The sequence below is a fragment of the Physeter macrocephalus genome, chromosome 5 (genome assembly GCF_002837175.3).
Source record: "Physeter macrocephalus isolate SW-GA chromosome 5, ASM283717v5, whole genome shotgun sequence".
Taxonomy (NCBI): Eukaryota; Metazoa; Chordata; class Mammalia; order Artiodactyla; family Physeteridae; genus Physeter; species Physeter macrocephalus.
The window spans coordinates 16,315,634-16,335,684 of NC_041218.1; the positions used below are offsets into that span (position 1 = coordinate 16,315,634).

Genomic DNA, 20,051 nt, shown 5'->3' on the forward strand with positions numbered 1-20,051 from the left:
ACCCAAGATATGATCTATCCTGGAGAATGTTCCATGAGCAGTTGAGAAGAAAGTGTATTCTATTGTTTTTGGATAGAATGTCCTCTAAATATCAATTAAGTCCGTCTTGTTTAATGTGTCATTTATAGCTTGTGTTTCCTTATTTATTTTCATTTTGTGACCCAAGATATGATCTATCCTGGAGTATGTTCCATGAGCACTGAAGAAGAAAGTGTATTCTATTGTTTTTGGATAGAATGTCCTCTAAATATCAGTTAAGTCCGTCTTGTTTAATGTGTCATTTATAGCTTGTGTTTCCTTATTTATTTTCATTTTGGATGATTTGTCCATTGGTGAAAGTGGGGTGTTAAAGTCCCCTACTATTATTGTACTACTGTCAATTTCCCCTTTTATGGCTGTTAGCATTTGCCTTATGTATTAAGGTGCTCCTATATTGGGTGCATAAATATTTACAATTGTTATATCTTCTTCTTGGATCGATCCCTTGATCATTATGTAGTGTCCTTCTTTGTCTCTTGTAATAGTCTTTATTTTAAAGTCTATTCTGTCTGATATGATAATGGCTACTCCAGCTTTGATTTCAATTTGCATGGAATATCTTTTTCCATCCCCTTACTTTCAGTCTGTACATATTCCTAGGTCTGAAGTGGGTCTCTTGTAGGCAGCATATATACAGGTCTTATTTTTGTATCTATTCAGCCAGTCTATGTCTTTTGGTTGGAGCATTTAATCCATTTACATTTAAGATCATTATCAATACGTATGTTCCTATTACCATTTTCTTTTTTTTTTTTTTTTCCTATTACCATTTTCTTAATTGTTTTGGGTTTGTTTGTTTTTTTAGGTCTTTTCCTTCTCTTGTGTTTCCTGCCTAGAGAAGTTCCTTTAGCATTTGTTGAAAAGCTGATTTGGTGTTGCTGAATTCTCTTAGCTTTTGCTTGTCTGTAAAGATTTTAATTTCTCCATCGAATCTGAATGAGATCCTTGCTGGGTACAGTAATCTTGATTGTAGCTTTTACCCTTTCATCACTTTAAATATGTCTTGCCCCACCCTTCTGCCTTGCAGAGTTTCTGCTGAAAGAGCAGCTGTTAACCTTATGGGGATTCTCTTGTATGTTATTTGTTGTTTTTCCCTTGAGGCTTTTAATACTTTTTCTTTGTATTTAATTTTTGATAGTTTGATTAATATATGTCTTGGTGTGTTTCTCCTTGGAATTATCCTGTATGGGGCTCTCTGTGCTTCCTGGACTTGATTGACTATTTCCTTTCCCATATTAGGGAAGTTTTCAACTATAATCTCTTCAAATATTTTCACAGTCCCTTTATATTTTTTTCTTCTGGGACCCCTATAATTTGAATGTTGGTGCATTTAATGTTGTCCCACAGGTCTCTGAGACTGTCTTCATTTCTTTGCATTCTTTTTTCTTTATTCTGCCCTGTGTTAGTTATTTCCACTATTTTATCTTCCAGGTCACTTATCCTTTCTTCTGTCTCAGTTATTCTGCTATTGATTCCTTCTAGAGAGTTTTTAATTTCATTTATTGTGTTGTTCATCATTGTTTGTTTGCTCCATAGTTCTTCTAGGTCCTTGTTAAATGTTTCTTGTGTTTTCTCCATTCTATTTCCAAGATTTTGGATCATCTTTACTATCATTACTCTGAATTCTTTTTCAGGTAGACTATTTCCTCTTCATTTGTTTGGTCTGGTGGGTTTTTACATTGCTCCTTCATCTGCTGTGTATTTCTGTGTCTTCTCATTTTGCTTAACTTACTGTGTTTGGGGTCTCCTTTTTGCAGGCTGCAGGTTTGTAGTTGCCATTGTTTTTGGTGTCTGCCCCCAGTGGGTAAGGTTGGTTCAATGGGTTGTGTAGGCTTCCTGGTGGAAGGGACTGGTGCCTGTGTTCTGATGGATGAGGCTGGATCTTGTCTTTCTGGTGGGCAGGACCACGTCCAGTGGTGTGTTTTTCAGTGTCTGTGAACTTATTGTGATTTTAGGCAACCTGTCTGCTAATGGGTGTGGTTGTGTTCCTGTCTTGCTAGTTGTTTGGCATGGGGTGTCTAGCACTGGAGCTTGCTGGTCGTTGAGTGGAGCTGGGTCTTAGCATTGAGATGGAGATCTTTGTGAGAGCTCTTGCCAATTGATATTACAAGGGGCTGGGAGGTCTCTGGTGGACCAGTGTCCTGAACTCGGCTCTCCCACCTCAGAGGCTCAGACCTGACACCTGGCTGGAGCACCAAGACCCTGTCAGCTACACGGCTGGGCCATCCTGGAGAAGATGGACTCAAGCCAGGAGAAAGCTAGAGGATGGGAGACCTGTCAGAAGGCTTGTTTGATGAAATCAGGCAAAGGTTGGTGACATTCTGTACCCAGGGTCTACTCACAAAGGGGAAAGGGGTGCCTCAGGAAGCCGAGCATGTGCTTCCACCTAAAGTGTGTTTTAAGAATAAATACTTGTTATCTGAAAAGTTCAGTGTAAAAACAGTATATTGGACCCTCATGCACCATCCCTTAGCCTCTGTAACTATCAGTTCATGGACAATTTTATTTCTGTCCCCAGCTATGATCTCCTCTCCTATATTATTTTGAAGTAAATCCCAGACATTATGTTATTTTACCCATGAAATTTTCTGAATGTGTTTTTTAAAAGGTAAGATTTTCTTTTATGGATGCAATCACAACATGTTATCTCAAAAATTAAAATAATAGCTTCTGAATATCACTAAATACTCAGTATTCAAATTTTTAATTGTCTTGCAGATGTCATTTGTTTTCTTATGCTCTGTTTGTTTTCATCAGGTTTCAAATAAAATGCATTCACTGTGATTGGTTGGTATGACACTTAAGTCTCTGTAGGTTTCCACCCACCCATCTCTCTCTCTCTCTCTCTTTTTTTCCCTTCATTTATTTATTAAAGAAACCAGGCTATTTGTCCTGTAGTGTAATGATAACATCCCCAAAATCTCACTGACGTGTTCTTCTCTCTTCCCTGTTTCCGCTAAATTGATATTTGTATATAGATTCATCAGACACATTTTTTCCCAGATCTCTTTTGTAAGTAGTGTTTTATTCTTCCAAAAGAGGATATGTAATGTCTCATTCTCTCTCTCTCTCTCCCTCCCTCCCTCCCTCCCTCCCTCCCTCCCTCCCTCCCTCCCTCCCTCTCTCTCTCTCTCTCTCTCTCTCTCTCTCTCGTTAACAGTCTTTGACGATCAATGTCTGCATCCAGTAATCATCAGTGGTTGCAAAATTGTGATATTCTACTTCTATCCTTCTTCATTTATTAACTGGAATATGTCTCTAAAAAGAAATTGTTTTCTCTTCTTACTGTTTGGTTACTTAGTTATACAGTTTGTTTCAGAGAAGCAGGATAAATGGTTCTTTTATATATACATTTTCAAAATAATAAGTTAGTTCACTAGCATCTTTTGATGGTGACTGTGGTTTGGAAGTGGCATCCAATTTTGGAACTACTCCCATGAAGCGTTTGCATCTGTATACCCTCCCCTTGAATCTAGGTGGGCTTACAAATACTTGGCAAATAGAGTACAGTGGAATTGATGCTGCGTAACTTTTGAGACTGGATCATTAAATGCCATGCAGCATATGGAAAATATGGGCAATATTGATGGTCTCTAATTAACAGGAGTTTTGTAAATTCAAGGTAATACTTATTTAAAATGTCTCACTGCTCTCATTCATTCAATGTCGGTCATGAATATTTATTGAATAGTTGTTGAATCCACAAATATTGAATCCATAAATGACACTCTGCTAGGTAAAATGGTTACAAAATGAACCAGTAGAAAAGCTGTGTCCTCAGGATGCCCACAGTTCATGTTGTGGGGAGAGATGAAGAAAGAAATGAGCAATAACAGTCTGACATAAATTCTAGGAGAAAGGCATGTGTGACGATAGAAAGGAGAACCGTGTTTACAAACTGGGGGGATCAGCAAAAATTTCACAGAGGAGGCAGGAGTCTCTATGGGTGAGATGGCCAAGTGGCTGCTCCCCTAGAGGGATCAGCCTAAGAGGGCATGGAAACCAGGAGAACTACTAGTGGTGGCTCAGAGTGATGATACAAATGGTGAATAAAGGGCAGAAAGAGTTGGGTTTTTATAAATTGTTGTTTTAACTGTTATGGGGAGGTTGCAGCAGATGGCATGAGACAGGATCAGAGTTGTTGCTCAGAAAAGTTACCTGGATGTCAGTGTGAAAAGTGACCAGAATCTTAACTTCTGGAGACAGATGGGCAAATCAGGACATTGGTACCAAAGTCCAGGTGAAGAGATGAGGAGATCCGAAAGCCTGAAGAAAGACAGTGGTGATGAAGATAGAAGGGGTTGGTGAATTCAAGAGTTATTGATACGGACTTATTGTGAAGGGTGAGAAAGGAGTATCAGTGAATGCCAGGTGGCCAGCATAGGCAAAGGGTGAATATATTACATGTGATAGAAAATATAAAAGAAAGGTAATAGTGTCAAAAAATGAACTCTGTTTTATATAAGTTAAAATCGAAACCCCTGTGAGACATCTAAGAAGATATAGAAATGTGCAGTTTGAAATATATGTTTAGAGCTCCGGAGATCCCTCTAGGTCAGGAGAGAGTATTTGCGGGGGGGGTGGGTCTATCAAATCCTTTTCTCTCCCATCCCATCATTAGTAGGAAAAGGAGGAAAATAATAGATGGGAGTTGGTGTAGAGAAAATGGAATAGTAAAATTATTAAATGCAGATTATACTGCACAATTTTGAACATCCCATGTTCTTTAAATAATATTGCTTCATATTCATACACATCTTACCTTCCTATTCATATAGCAGACACTATTGTATTTTTTTTTTTACTCAATAATAAAAGCACTTTAATTTCAGTCCTTAAATTTCACATGCCTTGAAACTATTATGTTTCTAAGAAGGTAAATTATTTGAAAACTCACACATCTGTGTAAGATGATTATATAAACAGAAGAGTGTAGTTATTTGGGTAAAAGTGTATGTATTTTTGTGTATTTAAAATATTCAGAGTGGTGCTTTAAGAGAGAGTTGAAATAGAATTACTAGAATGGGAGAAAAGATTGTTTCTTTTAGACTTTATCTTGTAATTGCACATTTCAAAGCAGAAGTATTCAATTCATTTTACTGGTTGAAATTCATTCCTATTAATTAAGATGATCCTTAATTGGGTGCTTGGTAACCTGATTAGCTTTTTGGATTCTACACAGACCATAATCAGAACCTATAAGTTGTATTTACTTCTGCCACGATTTTCTGCCATTACAGTTGTGAAGGGCCTTTCATGTTGAGTCTGTTTCTAAGTAATCTAAAACTTTTCAAGACAGTTCAAAGCATTATTCAAATGGAGGAATTGGGAGCCTAATTTGCTATGTGGTATGTAATCCAAAGTTTTCAGTCTCCTGAACTTTAAGGAAAGCATAGCCCGCTTTCTTTTTGTTAATTGAAATTAAAATATGTAGGCTGTTTGATATTTATGAATTAGAAAAGCAAAAGGTTATTCAGTGAGAAAAGTTACATAGAGAAACTCCCAGGGTTGAAGTTGTACACATACCAGATAATCTTTTTTTTTTTTTTTTTTTAGTAAAAAGTAATATTAAATGTTTATTTTGATAACACATGTAAGTATAAGAACTAAAACTATCACTCAAAATCACATGATCCATAACTAACTATATTTATATTTTGATGTGTTCCTTTTCACTTGCTTTATTTCCATGTTTTTAAATATATAGGGAATCATAAGTAAATCTACTCTTTCATTGTGTAGCTATGTCTCAATTTATATAATAATTATTCCTTTATGAAAAGCTTCCTTTATGGAACTTTTAGGTTTCTAGATGTTTGGTGGTATAAAACACTCCTGTAATTAATATAATGTTTATAAACCACAGTTAACATTTCAAATTATTTTCTAATGTCAGATCCCCAGGAGAGAAATGACTGATTCAATGGCATAAACATTTTAAAGCCTCTTAATAAAAAGTATAAAACTGCTTTCTAGAAATTTTGTACTGTTTACTTGCCCAACAGCAATGTCTAAGAATACTTATGGGAAGTGTTAGGAATTTAAACCCTACAGGTTCTGAAAATGTGCTCATGGATAGAGACAAAAAGTTATTATAATATTACACTTGATGAAACAGATGAGAGGATAAAATTACATCCCTAGAAAGAAAGAAATTATGTTTTATACAGTCAAATATGTCCAACAAAAAAGAGAGCAAGACATATTGTTTACCTTTATTGTTACCTTTTATGTCTTTTTGGTTTTTTTTTTTAAATGTCTGTATTTTTTGCATATTTTGATGGGCTGTTTATCTTTTATTGTTGAATTGCAGGTACTGTTTATATATTCTGAATACAAGTCTTTTGACAGATATATTTAGTGCAAATATGTTCTCAGTTTATTTTTATCTTTTTATTTTTTTAATGTTTCTTTTGGTAGGCAGAAGTTTAAACATTCTTATGAATTCCAGTTTTAGGGGGTAGGCATATTTCATGCTAGAGCTTTTTGTGTCCTTCTTAAATCATTGCTTACTTCAGGAAAGGTTGGGAAGATATTCTCCTTTGTCTTCTTCTTGAAGATTTATAGTTTTAGCTTTTACGTATAAGTATGTGATTCAGCTCAAATTCTTGTGTATTCTGCAAAGTAGCTTCAAGGTTCATTTTTTAAAATACAATTATCCAAAACTTTGCAAGTTTCTTAATAACATCATGAGAGGTGAAATAAAAGAATCTTATTCATGATTTTTAAAAATACATTTATCCAGTTTTTTTCCAGCACTATTTTTTGAGTAGACTTTCCTTTTCTATAGAATTGTCTTGGGGCCTTTGCCTCTTGATTGTATGTGGGTCTTTTTCTAAACTCTGTTCTGTTTCATTGATTTGTTTATCCTTATGCCACTTCTACACTGTTTTGATTGCTCTAGATTTATTGTAAGTCTTCAACCTGGTAATATGAATCATTTCACTTTGCTTTTCTAAGGGTGTTAGGGTTATTCTACATCTTTTGAATTTGTGTATAGATTTTAGAATTAGTTTGTGTCTACATAAAACTGTTTGGATTTTGATTGGGATTGCATTGAATCTATAGGTAAATTTAGGGAGAATTGGCATATTAACATTATTGCATGTTCCAATCTATGAGCATGATATATTTCTCCATTTATTTAGGTGTTCTTTAATTTCTCTTAGCAGCCTTTTATAGTTTCAGTGCAGTTTTCAGGTCCTTGCATACCTTTTGTTAAATTCATTCCTAAGTATTTTAAATAGTATGATTTTAAATTTCACATGTAATTATTATTGCTAATATATAGAAATAACTGATGTCTATGTGTACACACACGTGTAGATACTTATTTATTGACTTTGTCTTGCAGCTTTGCTAAATTCACTCGTTAGTTCTAGTAGTTTTTGATATATACCTTAGATTTTTTTGTATACATAATTGTGTGGTCTGTGAATAGGACAGTTTTATTTCCTTACACACCTTTTATTTTTCTTGCCTTATTGAATGAGCTGGCAATATGTTGAATAACTGTGGTAAGAATGAACATGCTTGCCTTCTTCCCGATTATAGGAGGAAGCATTCCATATTTCCTCGTGAAGTATGCTGTTTGGTTGTTGTTGTTTTTATAAAAGCCCTTTATGTAATTAAGTAATTATGATTCCATGTCAGTTTCTGAGAGTTTTTTTTAAGTTACAAATGAGTGATGTATTTAATCAAATGCTTTTTTTTAATATATGGAAGTGACCTGATTTTCTCCTTTATTTTCTTTATATCATAAATTCCATTGATTTTTTTAAAAAAAATTACTCAGTTTGCATTTCTAAGTTAAGCCTCACTTGATGTATTACCATTTTTTATATGCTGGATTCAATTTACTAATATTTTGTTAAGCATTTTTATAACTGATTATGAAAGATATTGGTCTATAAATTTATTTTCTTGAAATATCCTTTATGGGTTTTGATATCAAGGTTATGCTGGCCCCATAAATTGAGATGGGGATTGTCTGATTTCTGAAAGAATTTTTATAAGATTGGTATTATTTTTTTCCTTAAGTATTTCATAGAATTTCCTAAAGAACTGTCTGGGCTTGAGATTTCTTTGAGGCAAGAATAGATATAGAATTATTCACATTTTCTATTTCTTCTTCAGTCAGTTTTACTAAGTTGAATTTTTCAAGGAATTTTTCCACTTCATTGAAATTGTTAAGTCTATTGGCATAAAGTTGTTCACAGTGTTCTCTTATTATTTTTTTAATGTCTTAAAATCCCCTCCTTTATTCTTGATATAAGTAATTTGTTACAGACCTTTTTCTCTTATAATTTCATTTTTTCTCCCCTACTTTGTGTTATTTTTTTCATGTATTACACTTTGACATACATATAAACCCCACATTTCAATATTGATATTTTTGCTTTAAGCAGTCAGTTGTTTTTGGAAGAAATTAAGAGGTGAAAGAACAGTTCATAGTCTTTTATGTATACCTACATATTCACCATTTCCAGCTTTCTTCATTTCTTTCTCTTGATCAAAGATTTCATCTGGTATCATTTTGCTTGAGTTTGAAAGATTTCCTTTAGCATTTCTTATAGTACAGTTCTCTTGGCAGTAAATAATTTCAAATTTAATTTTTCTGAAATGTCTTTATTTTATCCTCATTTTTTTGAACTATATTTTTATGAATATAGAATACTGGATTGACTGGTTTGTTTGTTGGCTTCTTCCAGCACTTTAAATACGTTGTTTCATTTTCTTCAGGCCTCCATGTTTTAAGGATGAGCAGTCAGGTACCATTTGTATCATTATTCCCCTGTTTATGTCTTTTTTTCACTGTTTTTGAGACTTTTTTCTTTTAGTTTTAAGCCTCTATGTGTTTGTTTTACTTTTCTATCGCTGCTGTAAGCAAATTACCATGAGCAGTGGTTTAAGACCACACAAATGTAATATCATACAGTTTGGGAGATCAGAAGTCTAAGATGGATGGTTGGGCTGTGTTTCTTCCATAGACTCTGGGGAAGAACCCACTTTCTCATCTTTTTCAGCTTGTTGAGGTGGCCTACTTTTCCTGGCTCATGGCCCCGCCTCACTCTGACCTCTGCTTCTATACTCACCTCTTATTCTCTGACTCTCCTGCCTCCCTTCTTCCCTTACAAGGACCTTTGTGATGACATCAGGGCCCCCTCCCACAGATAATCCAAAATAATCTCCTATGTCAACATCCTTAATGTAATCATACCAGACAGGGCTCTTTTGCCTTGTACGGTTTTCATAGTTTCTGGGCATTAGAATGTGGGCATATTTTTCCTGGTTGTTGTAGTGGGCATTATTCTAACTTCCACATGGTTTTCTTTGTATTTATCCTGTTTTACGTTCACTGATCTTTTTGGAACTGAAGGTTGACGTTTTTTTTTTCCCTACAAATTTGGACTATTTTCATCCGTGTATTTTCTGCTCCATCCTTTTCCACTCCTTCTGGTATTCAATTATGTGAACTTTAGATTGCTTGCTATTGCCTCATGGGTCTTGGGAAAAAAAATAAAACATTTTAGTCTCTGTTTTACAGATTATATAATTTGTATTGCTCTGTTTTCATGTTCACTGACCCCTCTTTGCAGTGTTCAGTTTGCTCTTAAGTCCATTCAGTGATCATTTCAAAAAATTTTTCTTCCTCACGGATCACATTTTCTTGCTTCTTTTCATGTCTAATACAATTGATTATATGCTGGGTAGATGATATATTGTATGGAGTCTGGCTTTTCTTTTATTGTGACCTAGTTGATACTGTTTCAGCATTATATTCTATTCAGTTCCCTTCTTGCTTCACAAAATCCAAAAGCAAGTCTAGTATAAGGGATGGATGCTACTAGCCTAGTGTAAAAAAAAAAAAAAAATTAATAGGATGTGTTTCTTCCCAGGTTTATACAAATTTATTTGATCCCAGGTTATGTTGTTGATTATATGACTACACTATATTAACTCTGTCATGATATTACAGATTTCAGAGGATTGATTGTTTATGGAAATAGCTTGAAAGCATGAAGATGATTTTTTTGCAACGTGCACCACTGAATTCCAGGCTAGATCTCACTGTTGGCAGAGAAGATGAACAGACCCCTTTTGTGGCTTTTTTGCCTCCTGTGAAATCACCTTAATAGTGAATCTACCTCTATTGAACAAAAATGGAAAAAGACATAAGTATACAATAAACCCCAGTGAGAAAGAGTACTTAGGTTTCTTCATTATAAGAATCTTCACTTTTTCAAAAATTGTTCTTATTCATAGTAAGTATTTAATAATTGCTGGATTAATTTTAATGAGCGGAAGGAAAGGTTTTCAAATAAAGCCTTTCCTTTTTACTGTTCTCTGCTTCATTGTAGATACTGGCTGTGCATTAGCATACAGCTAATATTGTCAAAGTTAGATGGCATGTGGTAGAATGTGAGAACGTGAAATTATAGGTACAACCTAGAACCCTAAAATGCTAGTGCTAAAACAGACCATAGCAGCCTACCGAAACCTCATCGCTTAACATATAAAGAAACTGAATCTATGGAATTATTTTTGCCATAAATGTTACTCATATGGACAATAATTAAGTAAATAGTAATACTATTGCTGGTGGTATTTAGACTGCTTACAGCATGTATTACAGTAGGATTTTAAAATACACCCATGTCCAGAAATCTTAATATTTGATAAAATGGAAAACAGCAATAAAACTTAATGGCATTGCTTCGTGGCAATAAAACAGCTTGTAAAAACTTGTATAGAAAAATATGGATTGAATGATGGTGCCACTGCAAATTACTTAAGTAAAATTTCTCATTTTGGGGACTAGGGTAGGGTGTCAGAGAGGGAAAATATCCCATGTGAGATAGTTCAATTGGAATTTAGTACAGGACTAGTTACAGGATGTTAGAAGGACTGAAAAGAGGTAATCCATAGATAGAAATCCATGGATTAGCAACTGCAGAAATTCTCTGCCACCTCCAGGACTGGAGGGAAAAAGGGGAAGGACAGTGTTATCAGCATTCAGGAGCCAGGGCCATTCAGCAGTGGTGGGACTTGGACAAGTGGCCGTTGATGGGCTGTGCAGTGAGGGTCATCGGGCAGGAGCTGCGACTCCAGAGAAGGGAATCAGACCACAACAGTTGAGGTCACTGCTGGGGCTGCCTGTCTGTGCTGGGACCGTAGAGACAGGGGTGGCCTGGGAAGAGTGCTTGCCAGTGGGAAATGGAAGCACAGAGGAGAATCAGCCACTGCCAGAGACACTGCTTGAAAAAAGAGAGCTAAGGAGAAATATATACTTGCGCTCTCCTCTCTTTCTACTGGCTAATTTTTATATTAATATTTTTGTTTCTTGCTCCTAGTCTTTAATACATCTGGGCTTATATTTGTGTATGATGTGATGTAGAATACTGATTTTATTTTTCTCTATTTTAGTGAGAAATATTCCCAGCACCATTTGCTAAATTATCCATCATTTCTCCAGTAATTTACAATCCCACATCCCACATATTCTGTGTCCTCACACATATGAGTTTATTCTGCTCTCTCTATGCATTTCCTTTGACCTTTATGTCTTTTCTTATGCAAACACCTTTATTTGAATTACTGTATCTTTGTATATTACATGACTCAATATTCAGTAAGGATAATGTATTGTTCTTTATGTTTCCAAAATATTCTCAGCCATTTGTGAACCTTTATTCTTTGAAATTAATTATAGAATCAGTTTGACAAGATTCTTCAAAATAGTATTTCTCATATTCACTTGGAATTACATTGAATTTATGTATTGATTTGGAGGAAATTCATATCATTAGAGTATTGTCCCATCCATGACTATGGCGTGGTTCTCCATTTCTTTAAGGTTTTTTTTTTTATGTCTCCAGTAGTTTAAAAATTTTCTGCATAAAAGTCTTGTTGCTTTATTGTTTTTGTTGATATTATAGATGACATCCTATTTTTTATTATACTTTTACTTAGTTATTGCTAGAGATGGGGAGCACCTGATTTTTTTATGTTGATAGTGTACCTTTCTTATGAGGTTTAATTTTTGGCCTGTGAATTTTCTTGGACTTTTGATGTATGGGATGATATTAGTGGAAAAATTACCAGGTTTGCTTTTTTTCTTCCATGGCTTTTTCCTCCAATTTTATTTCCTTGACTTATTATGTTGGTCAAGACCTCCAATACTATGTTGAAAACTTTTGTTACTAGTGGATCATCTTGTCCCTTGAAAGGAATGCTTTGAATTTTCTTTATTCCAAATAATGTTTTCTCTAAGGATTTTGATAGATGACCTTTATCAGGTAAATAAGTTGTGTTCTATTCCTAGTTTTCTAACAATTGATCCTAAAAGGCACTGAACTTTATTATTTTTTCTGCATCTTTTGGGATGATAATGTGGTTTATCTCACTTAAACCGCAGTATGGTGAAATTATAATCATGTGTTTTCTTTTTTATTTTATTTTTATTGAGGTATAGTTAATTTACAATGTTGTGTTAGTTTCAAGTGTACAGCAAAGTATTTCAGTTATACATATGTATGTATACAAATATATTCTTTTTCAGATTCTTTTCCATTTTAGGTTATTACAAGATAATGAGTATAGTTCATTGTGCTATACAGTAGGTCCTTGTTGTTTACATGTTTTATATATAGTAGTGGGTATATGTTAATCTCAAACTCCTAATTTATCACCCCTCCCCTGCCCCCCACCTCTGCTATCCCTTTGGTAACCATAAGTTTGTTTTCTGCGTCTGTGAGTCTATTTCTGTTTCGTACCATTTTTTTAAGATGCCACAAATAAGTGCTACCGTATGATATTTGTCTTTCTCTGACTTATTTCACTTAATATGATAATCTGTAGGTCGATCCATGTTGTTGCAAATGGAATTATTTCATTCTTTGTTATTTTCTGATGTTGAAGTAGTCTTAATTCTTGCAAAAACCCATAACGGATCACAATTTAGTTTTTAGGTAACAGACCAGTAAAAGCAATTGGCTATTTTTTTTTTAATGATTTTGGTATGTGTGATTATAAATATAATTTAGGTTAAAAGTTTGTTTTCTGCTGCTGCCCTTATCTGGTTTTGTTATTTCAGAAGCCATAGCATCATTTTCTAAAACAAGTTTTATTAGACACTGTCTTTCTATAAAACTTGGGTAGAATTACTTGTAAAACATCTAAGTCTACTTGGCACATTTTGGGGTTGGGGGTGGAATGAGTAATGTTTTTGAAAACTTTCAATTTTTAAAACCAGTCTAATCTATCCAATTTCTGTATTTATTACACCAAATTTTGCAAATTATATTTTTTCCAGAAATTTCTCTTATCTAGGTTTTCCAGTTTATTAACATATAGATCTTTATAACATTCTTGAATGATATCTTATCCTCTCTTGTTTTATTTATTTATTTATTTATTTTTTTTTTTTTTTTTGCGGTACGCGGGCCTCTCACTGTTGTGGCCTCTCCCGTTGCGGAGCACAGGCTCCGGACGCGCAGGCTCAGCGGCCATGGCTCACGGGCCCAGCCACTCCGCGGCACGTGGGATCTTCCCAGACCGGGGCACGAACGCACGTCCCCTGCATCGGCAGGCGGACTCTCAACCACTGAGCCACCAGGGAAGCGCTTATTTTTTAATAAAACAAAATAGTTTTCCATTTTCCATTTTTCTTTGTTATTTGGTTTTACAAGACCACCTTGTTCGTCTTGGAAAAAAAAAAAAACAAAAAACGAAACCCAGATTTTCGTATTGTTGATTATCTCCGTTATTTACTGTCCATGTCACTGATCGCTGCCTTGGGCCTTTTGTTACAGGACTAGGGCTAGACTGGGAGTCAGGGGCCTGCCGTCGGGAGAAAGGAGGGGTTGGAAGACTTGACCTTATTTCTGTTCTGATTTCCCAACCCAGGGTCGTCTGTCCTGTCATCTGACAGCAAGTGGAATAAGGACTTGAGTAGTAAGAAGGAGGATGAGACTTGAAGAGAGATGGAGAATAGTATTCCGGGGAGGAGCATAGTGCAGAAAGTCAGAAAACCTCACGCCAGGGACTTCTCTGGTGATCCAGTGGTTAAAACTTCACCTTCCAATGCAGGGGGTGTGGGTTCGATCCCTGGTCAGGGAGCTAAGATCCCACATGCCTTGCAGCCAAAAAACCTAAACATAAAACAGAAGCAATATTGTAACAAATTCAATAAAAAACTTTTTAAAAAAATAGTCCACATCAAAAAAATCTTTAAAAAAAAAAAAGGAAGAAAGAAAACCTCACACCTTAACTGTGGACTGAAAGAAAGTTGTTATAATGACTTTAGGACAATAAATGGCAATGGATGCACTTAGTTCAGGGGCTGTCTTTGTTTTCCTCCTAAGTCATATACTACCAGAAAGGCAATATTTGAAATTTTCACAAGAGTATAATACATGCTAGGTTGAACAGACAATTGACTATCTGTCATTAATACACCAATGTATTCTTATCAGTAAATGACTCATTCTAGCAAATCCTGGCGATGATTATGGTTATTAGGGCCTGTGCCTTATAGGATGTTAAGTCTAGATTAATCTGAATGATGAAAAATAACTATTTCTAGTAAGAATTTTAAAAATTACCTTTTACTTGTTCCAAAAATAAACTGTTTTTGTGCTAACAGTAATAGAACTGTCTTTATTCTGAAAAGCTAATTACTTTAATTCCTCTTGTGCCTGTTCAGTGATCTTGGATTGATTCTGAAATGCCAGTGGAACTGCCACTGACAGCTATTTACCTCTGTTTATTGTCTTTGCCGTTAATCTATCACTGAGGCTGAGAATATGGCTTAAATGTTCTCTACAGTACTGTGGAAGCCTTCTGATACCGAAGGGCTCGAAAGTATTTAAGCAATTTTCAGTCCTGTCAAACCCAGAGGAATAAGTTCATACTTAGTAGGTTCTGCATTTTTATTTGTCATTAGGCCTAGTCAAGACTGGGGGAAAAAAGAAGAAAAAAATGGTATTTCCTCCATGGATGAAGGGATACAGTATGGTCGGATGAATAATGCCCTGAGAAGTACTTGTTGAAAGCAAGGGAAATATTTTGGAAAAGTTCGGGAGATGAGGTCGTGGTTCCAGTACATAGGTTAACTTAAATGAGTCATTTAAGTGCAGCCAGAAAAACCTTAAGCTGTGTAACAGAGGATCGGGTAATAGGCCAGAAAGAATTTTAGTAAGTTCTCACTTCATTCTCCTCTTCCTCCTTGTTCTACTAATTGAATAAAATTGTATGTAAAATTCACAACTGAGTGCTTTTTAACATCAAAGGTGTTCAATAATGAAGTATGTTCTTTACTTTTCAGTTTTTATTCTACTTTCTTTCCTCCTTTCTGTCCCTTTGTGCTCCTTCTCTCTTTGCATTCATACATAATCAGGTTTCTGTTGTTCGGATTAATGCAAGTGCAAAAGTAGTTCAAAGTGTCAGATAAACGCAACCATCCGGGAACCAAATCAGTGGAAATTGACTTCACAAATCTCAGTTAACAAAGTTTATTCCCCATTCATAAGATAGAGAGGAGACATGTGGAAACAAGCTGATAATATGTAGGTTTTCCTTTTCCTTTTTAAGTCAATCTTTTAGATTTTGAGCTAGAGTTAGTATTAACTTCTTTTAAAAGTTTACTTCATTAAAAATTGATACTCAAAATGTATTATAATAAAGCCTTACTGAACAACTGTTAACAGTATCTACTAAAGTTAAAAAAAAAAACTTTCGGCCTAGCAATTGTACTCATCGTATGTACCACAAGAGGGTATGTATCCACCAAGAGATGGACACAAGACAGTTTATATCATTAATAGCCCCAGACTGGAAACAGCCGGATGTTTACCAGCAGAAGAGTAGATAAATACACTTTTCTATTACTCAGAAATAATGATGAGCAAAAGATGTCAGACACAAAAGAGTACATATTGTATGATTCATCTTATATGAAGTTCAAGTTCAAACAAATTGAATCTATGGTATAGAAGTCAGAATAGCAGTTACTAAGTGGTTGGTGAGAGGAGTGTAAACAGATTGGGCAGGGACACCTGGACTCTGGTTGCTGTAAACTGCCTAAAGCTTGATCGGGATGGAGATTTACTTATGTGTATAAAAATGTCCATCAAACCATATAATACAATTTGGGCACTATCTGTATGCATAACCGAACGTATTGTTTGATTTTAGTTCATCCCTAAAAGGATAAGTGATACTAAAATATATATTAAAAAAAATTTTTTTTTTTTTTTTTTTTTTTTAACTAAGGCAGAGAAATTATGCTACTTTGTTGCAGAATTTTAATGTTGGGTTGACTTTTCGTTTTGTGGCTACTGCAGTGAACTGAGCTCTTACTGTGTTTGATTTTGATCCTCAAAGCTGGTTTACTCTTCAGAATGTTTTCAGTTGAGGATTATTATTTTGCATTTCACTGATCTTACACAGATTTGAAGTAGTTTGAGGAGGTTTTAGGTAAAAAGGAAAAGCTGGCTTGAAGTTTGAAAAATTTTCTAAGGATGGGTTGCATATTTAAATATATTTAATATATACTATATAACTATATATTATAATTATATATAAATTTATTTATATATTAAGTGTAGTATGGAAGCTGTCTTAAACCATGTATTTTACCTTTTTTATATTCTTTTTATTCTGTGTACCTTGGTTATTTAATGGGAGTAGATAACGCAAAGAGCTTTTGTATTAAACTCACAATTGATTTAAGGCTGAAAATACATAAAAGCAAAAAATGGCGCTCAGTGAGGATTTGTGATCAAGCCATGACAGTTGAGATATTGCCGTTTATGTGTATTAATGATTTATCCAAGGTTTCCCACTTTACTCGTGGCTAGCAGCTTTCAGTAAGTATTTTTCAAAGGCCTTTGGATTGTAGGCAGTGGGCTTGGGGTTCCTAGGTTTCCTGAGTAACTCTTAAGCACTGACCGCTTGCTTCCTTTTGCCTCTTGTGTTTACAGGCTGCCCTGCAAGTCGGGGGCCACGGAGAGAGGCTGCACCAGTGTCGGGAGGTCATGCTGCTAACTTACAAATCCATCCCCATGCAAGTGGATGGGGAGCCCTGTAGGTTGGCCCCGGCTATGATTCGGATCTCATTGAGGAATCAGGCCAACATGGTACAGAAGAGCAAGAGAAGGACGTCCATGCCTTTACTCAATGAGTGAGTCCGCCCTTGCGCGCCTTTGTGAACATGGAGACCGTGGAGAGGAGGGCACTGCGCACGTGCATGATCAGGGGCCTCCCTGTGCTGGGAAAGGAGGCAAGTCCAGGAAACTCAGCAGCCCCTTGGTCTCTCGCACATATTTCTTCTTCACGTTTACCATACGGTGACCACACCCTTCTTTCAGAAGTTATTGCTGTATGATGTGTTAGAGTGATGATGCTTTTTCACTGACCACTTGGGTACGTACTTGCTGGGACCAGCAGAAAGTTACCGAGTGAGTCAGGGTCGTAAAACGCGTCCTGTTGCACGTGTTCTTTTTTGTTTAAGAAGGCGCGCTGTTGGCCTCCTCTTTACCCTGGTCACTTGGAGAGTGTTGGTTTCTCCAGGTGCAGGAGGTCGGCAGAGCTGGATTTAGCTCCCCTCTCTCCACGTTGTATCCCCTTCTGCCCTTTCCCAATGCTCCCATTTTGGGGTCCTGGGTACTCTGATGCTTCAGCTCAATTTTGCCATTCTGGGTGGCATCCTATTGTCTAGATGAAACTTGACCCACGACTCAATGCCTAAACAAAATGTATCCCTCCTGGACCCTTTCCTTTCTTGGGTGTTTTGATAAACTGATTTGGGCAAGGTGATAAATGACTAGATGTTTGGAGTGCATTTAATAGAGTCCCTTAATCTAATTTCGATTGAAATGTCTTTTGGGGGTTGGAGAAAGGGATGGAGAAAGATGGGGATTTGGGGTATCTTTTAGAGTATCTTTTATATATCATGCACCGATGCCTGGCCTGACTCAAGGTAAGGAGGTTTTAGGGTTCAGCCTCGGGCCATTCTTCTGTCACAGTGAGGGTCCCTCCAAGGTGTTCCTCCTATTTGTGGCCTGTGATGCATGGTTACCTATTTGTACTGAATGGCTGTCTTCCTCTAGTGCCTGTGAAGGAGGGGCATGCTTTGCCATGTATTTATTGAGTCAATGTGACAAGTACAGAAGTGCCTAGAATGAACCAATGACACAGGTGTCATCGCTCCCTGCCAAAGCTTCACCTCTCTTTCTGAGATGGCAGATGTAGAAGAACAGCATTCGACAGGGCTCGTGAAGTGTTTTCGTTTTTAGTGTCTGCTTCTAAGCTTGAAGGTGGGGTGAGGGGTCTTCTCTACTCTGCATCCTCCTTTTCCAGAGTCAATCTGGGCTCCCCCAGCACTTTTCCTAGATCGTTATCCAGAGGACCTGTTTAGTTGCCTTTTTCATTTTGTTTACAGTTTGCAGCTAGTGAAACTCTTAGCTCATTTCTGCTGCTTTCTCTATCCTCTGCCTTGACCACTATTAGGTTGAATATACACTTTGTGAGTTTCAGGCAGTGTGTCAGCAATAGTATATGGTTGACCATATTCTCTCTTGAAACATTAGAGTTAAGCCATGAACTATTGGTTTAAGAGAAAGTTCTGAACTACTAAGTGAAAAGCCCTCTCTGAGATAGTCCAGGTTGTTTTGGATCACTTGTAGATCGTTTGTTAACAGAGCTAAAAATTCTTAATATCTACAGGCAAACAGGTCCCATTTTCATGCCTGGTGCTTCTACACTTAATAACCTTATGAGACATGAAACTGTTTTGGGGCGTTTAGTTTCAAACAGTTTTTGCCCTTGAGAAAGAATTTGTATTTGCTCAGAAACTGTATTAAGAATTTATTTGGGCTTTCTTCTCGTATAAAAACAAATGGAAAGAGTTGTTTTCATTTGTACACAGGGCACATATGACCGATGATGTGACTTCATAGATTTAGCCGGGAGGGTGTTCAAGAAGCAGCCTCAACTCAAAAATGCAGTTATTTCCCACCAGGGGGCAGTGGTGTCTCCATCCAAGCAGCCTCAGGCTGTAGGAAAGACTTGCGTGAAATGGCAGTAATAATATTCTGTCCATTTCTTAAAAGGACACATATAAATCTTAAAGATTAGCCAAGATCTTTATTACAACTTATTATTAAAATTATCATTCAGCACATTTCTAGAAAATCTCTCACCACTACTCTTTTTCAGCCTCCGTAATTAGACTGCTTCTTTCTATTTCAGTAGAAATCTTTGTTTGGAAATCTAACTTCTTCCACTGGATTTCCCAGTGGAGTTTCCAGTTTAAGGGCGGCCTGGCCAGTAATATCTTCTTACAAGTTTTCTTCCACCTTCTGAGCCTTCCAAGCTTTTCTCCGTTTAGGCCACGGTGTGCAAAGTTCACTATTGCAACCAAGGCAGAAAGAGATTATTGAAAGATAATTCTTTCTTCCTTCTTTCCTTCCTTTATTTTTTCCATCCTTCTTTCCCTTTTTTTCCTTTCTCTCTTTCTTACTTTTTACTGTTTCTTCATCATTTGCATGCCTTCTTTTTGAAGAAAGAGATCTGTTTTAGTTTAAAAACTTGTGTGTATCTGTGTTAGGGGGAAGGGAGTTTCTCAGTCGGAAAGGGGTAGCTTTTCAATTCATCTTAAGGACTTATCTTCCTTTCACATAGCATGTTAACATGAATATTTGAGATTTTAGGGCTGTGGCCCCCCTTTCTGCTGAAACGCTGGTGTTCCTCATAGATTTGCCCCTTCTCTGGGAAATCACATCTGCAGCACAAGTTCCCTCTATGACTGATAGACTAGTGTGTCTCAGATCTGTGTCTTCAGCCCAGGCTTTCTTCTAAAAACTGAAGACTCATACCCAAATATCTTTTTTTTTTTTTTTTTTTTTTGCGGTACGCGGGCTTCTCACTGCTGTGGCCTCTCCCGTTGCAGAGCACAGGCTCCGGACGCACAGGCTCAGCGGCCATGGCTCACGGGCCCAGCCGCTCCG

General features: G+C 36.3%; 1 protein-coding gene across 4 annotated transcripts in view; it reads left to right on the top strand.

Annotated features, from left to right (window-relative positions):
• DGKI (diacylglycerol kinase iota) overlaps positions 1-20,051 on the top strand; it is a 472,815-nt gene that overhangs the window by 306,662 nt on the left and 146,102 nt on the right. For all 4 annotated transcript variants that reach the window (XM_055084816.1, XM_055084815.1, XM_055084813.1 and 1 more), the window contains one exon: positions 17,025-17,224. In XM_055084816.1, coding sequence (XP_054940791.1) covers positions 17,025-17,224 — 200 coding nt within the window. The remainder of the gene's footprint in view (positions 1-17,024; positions 17,225-20,051) is intronic.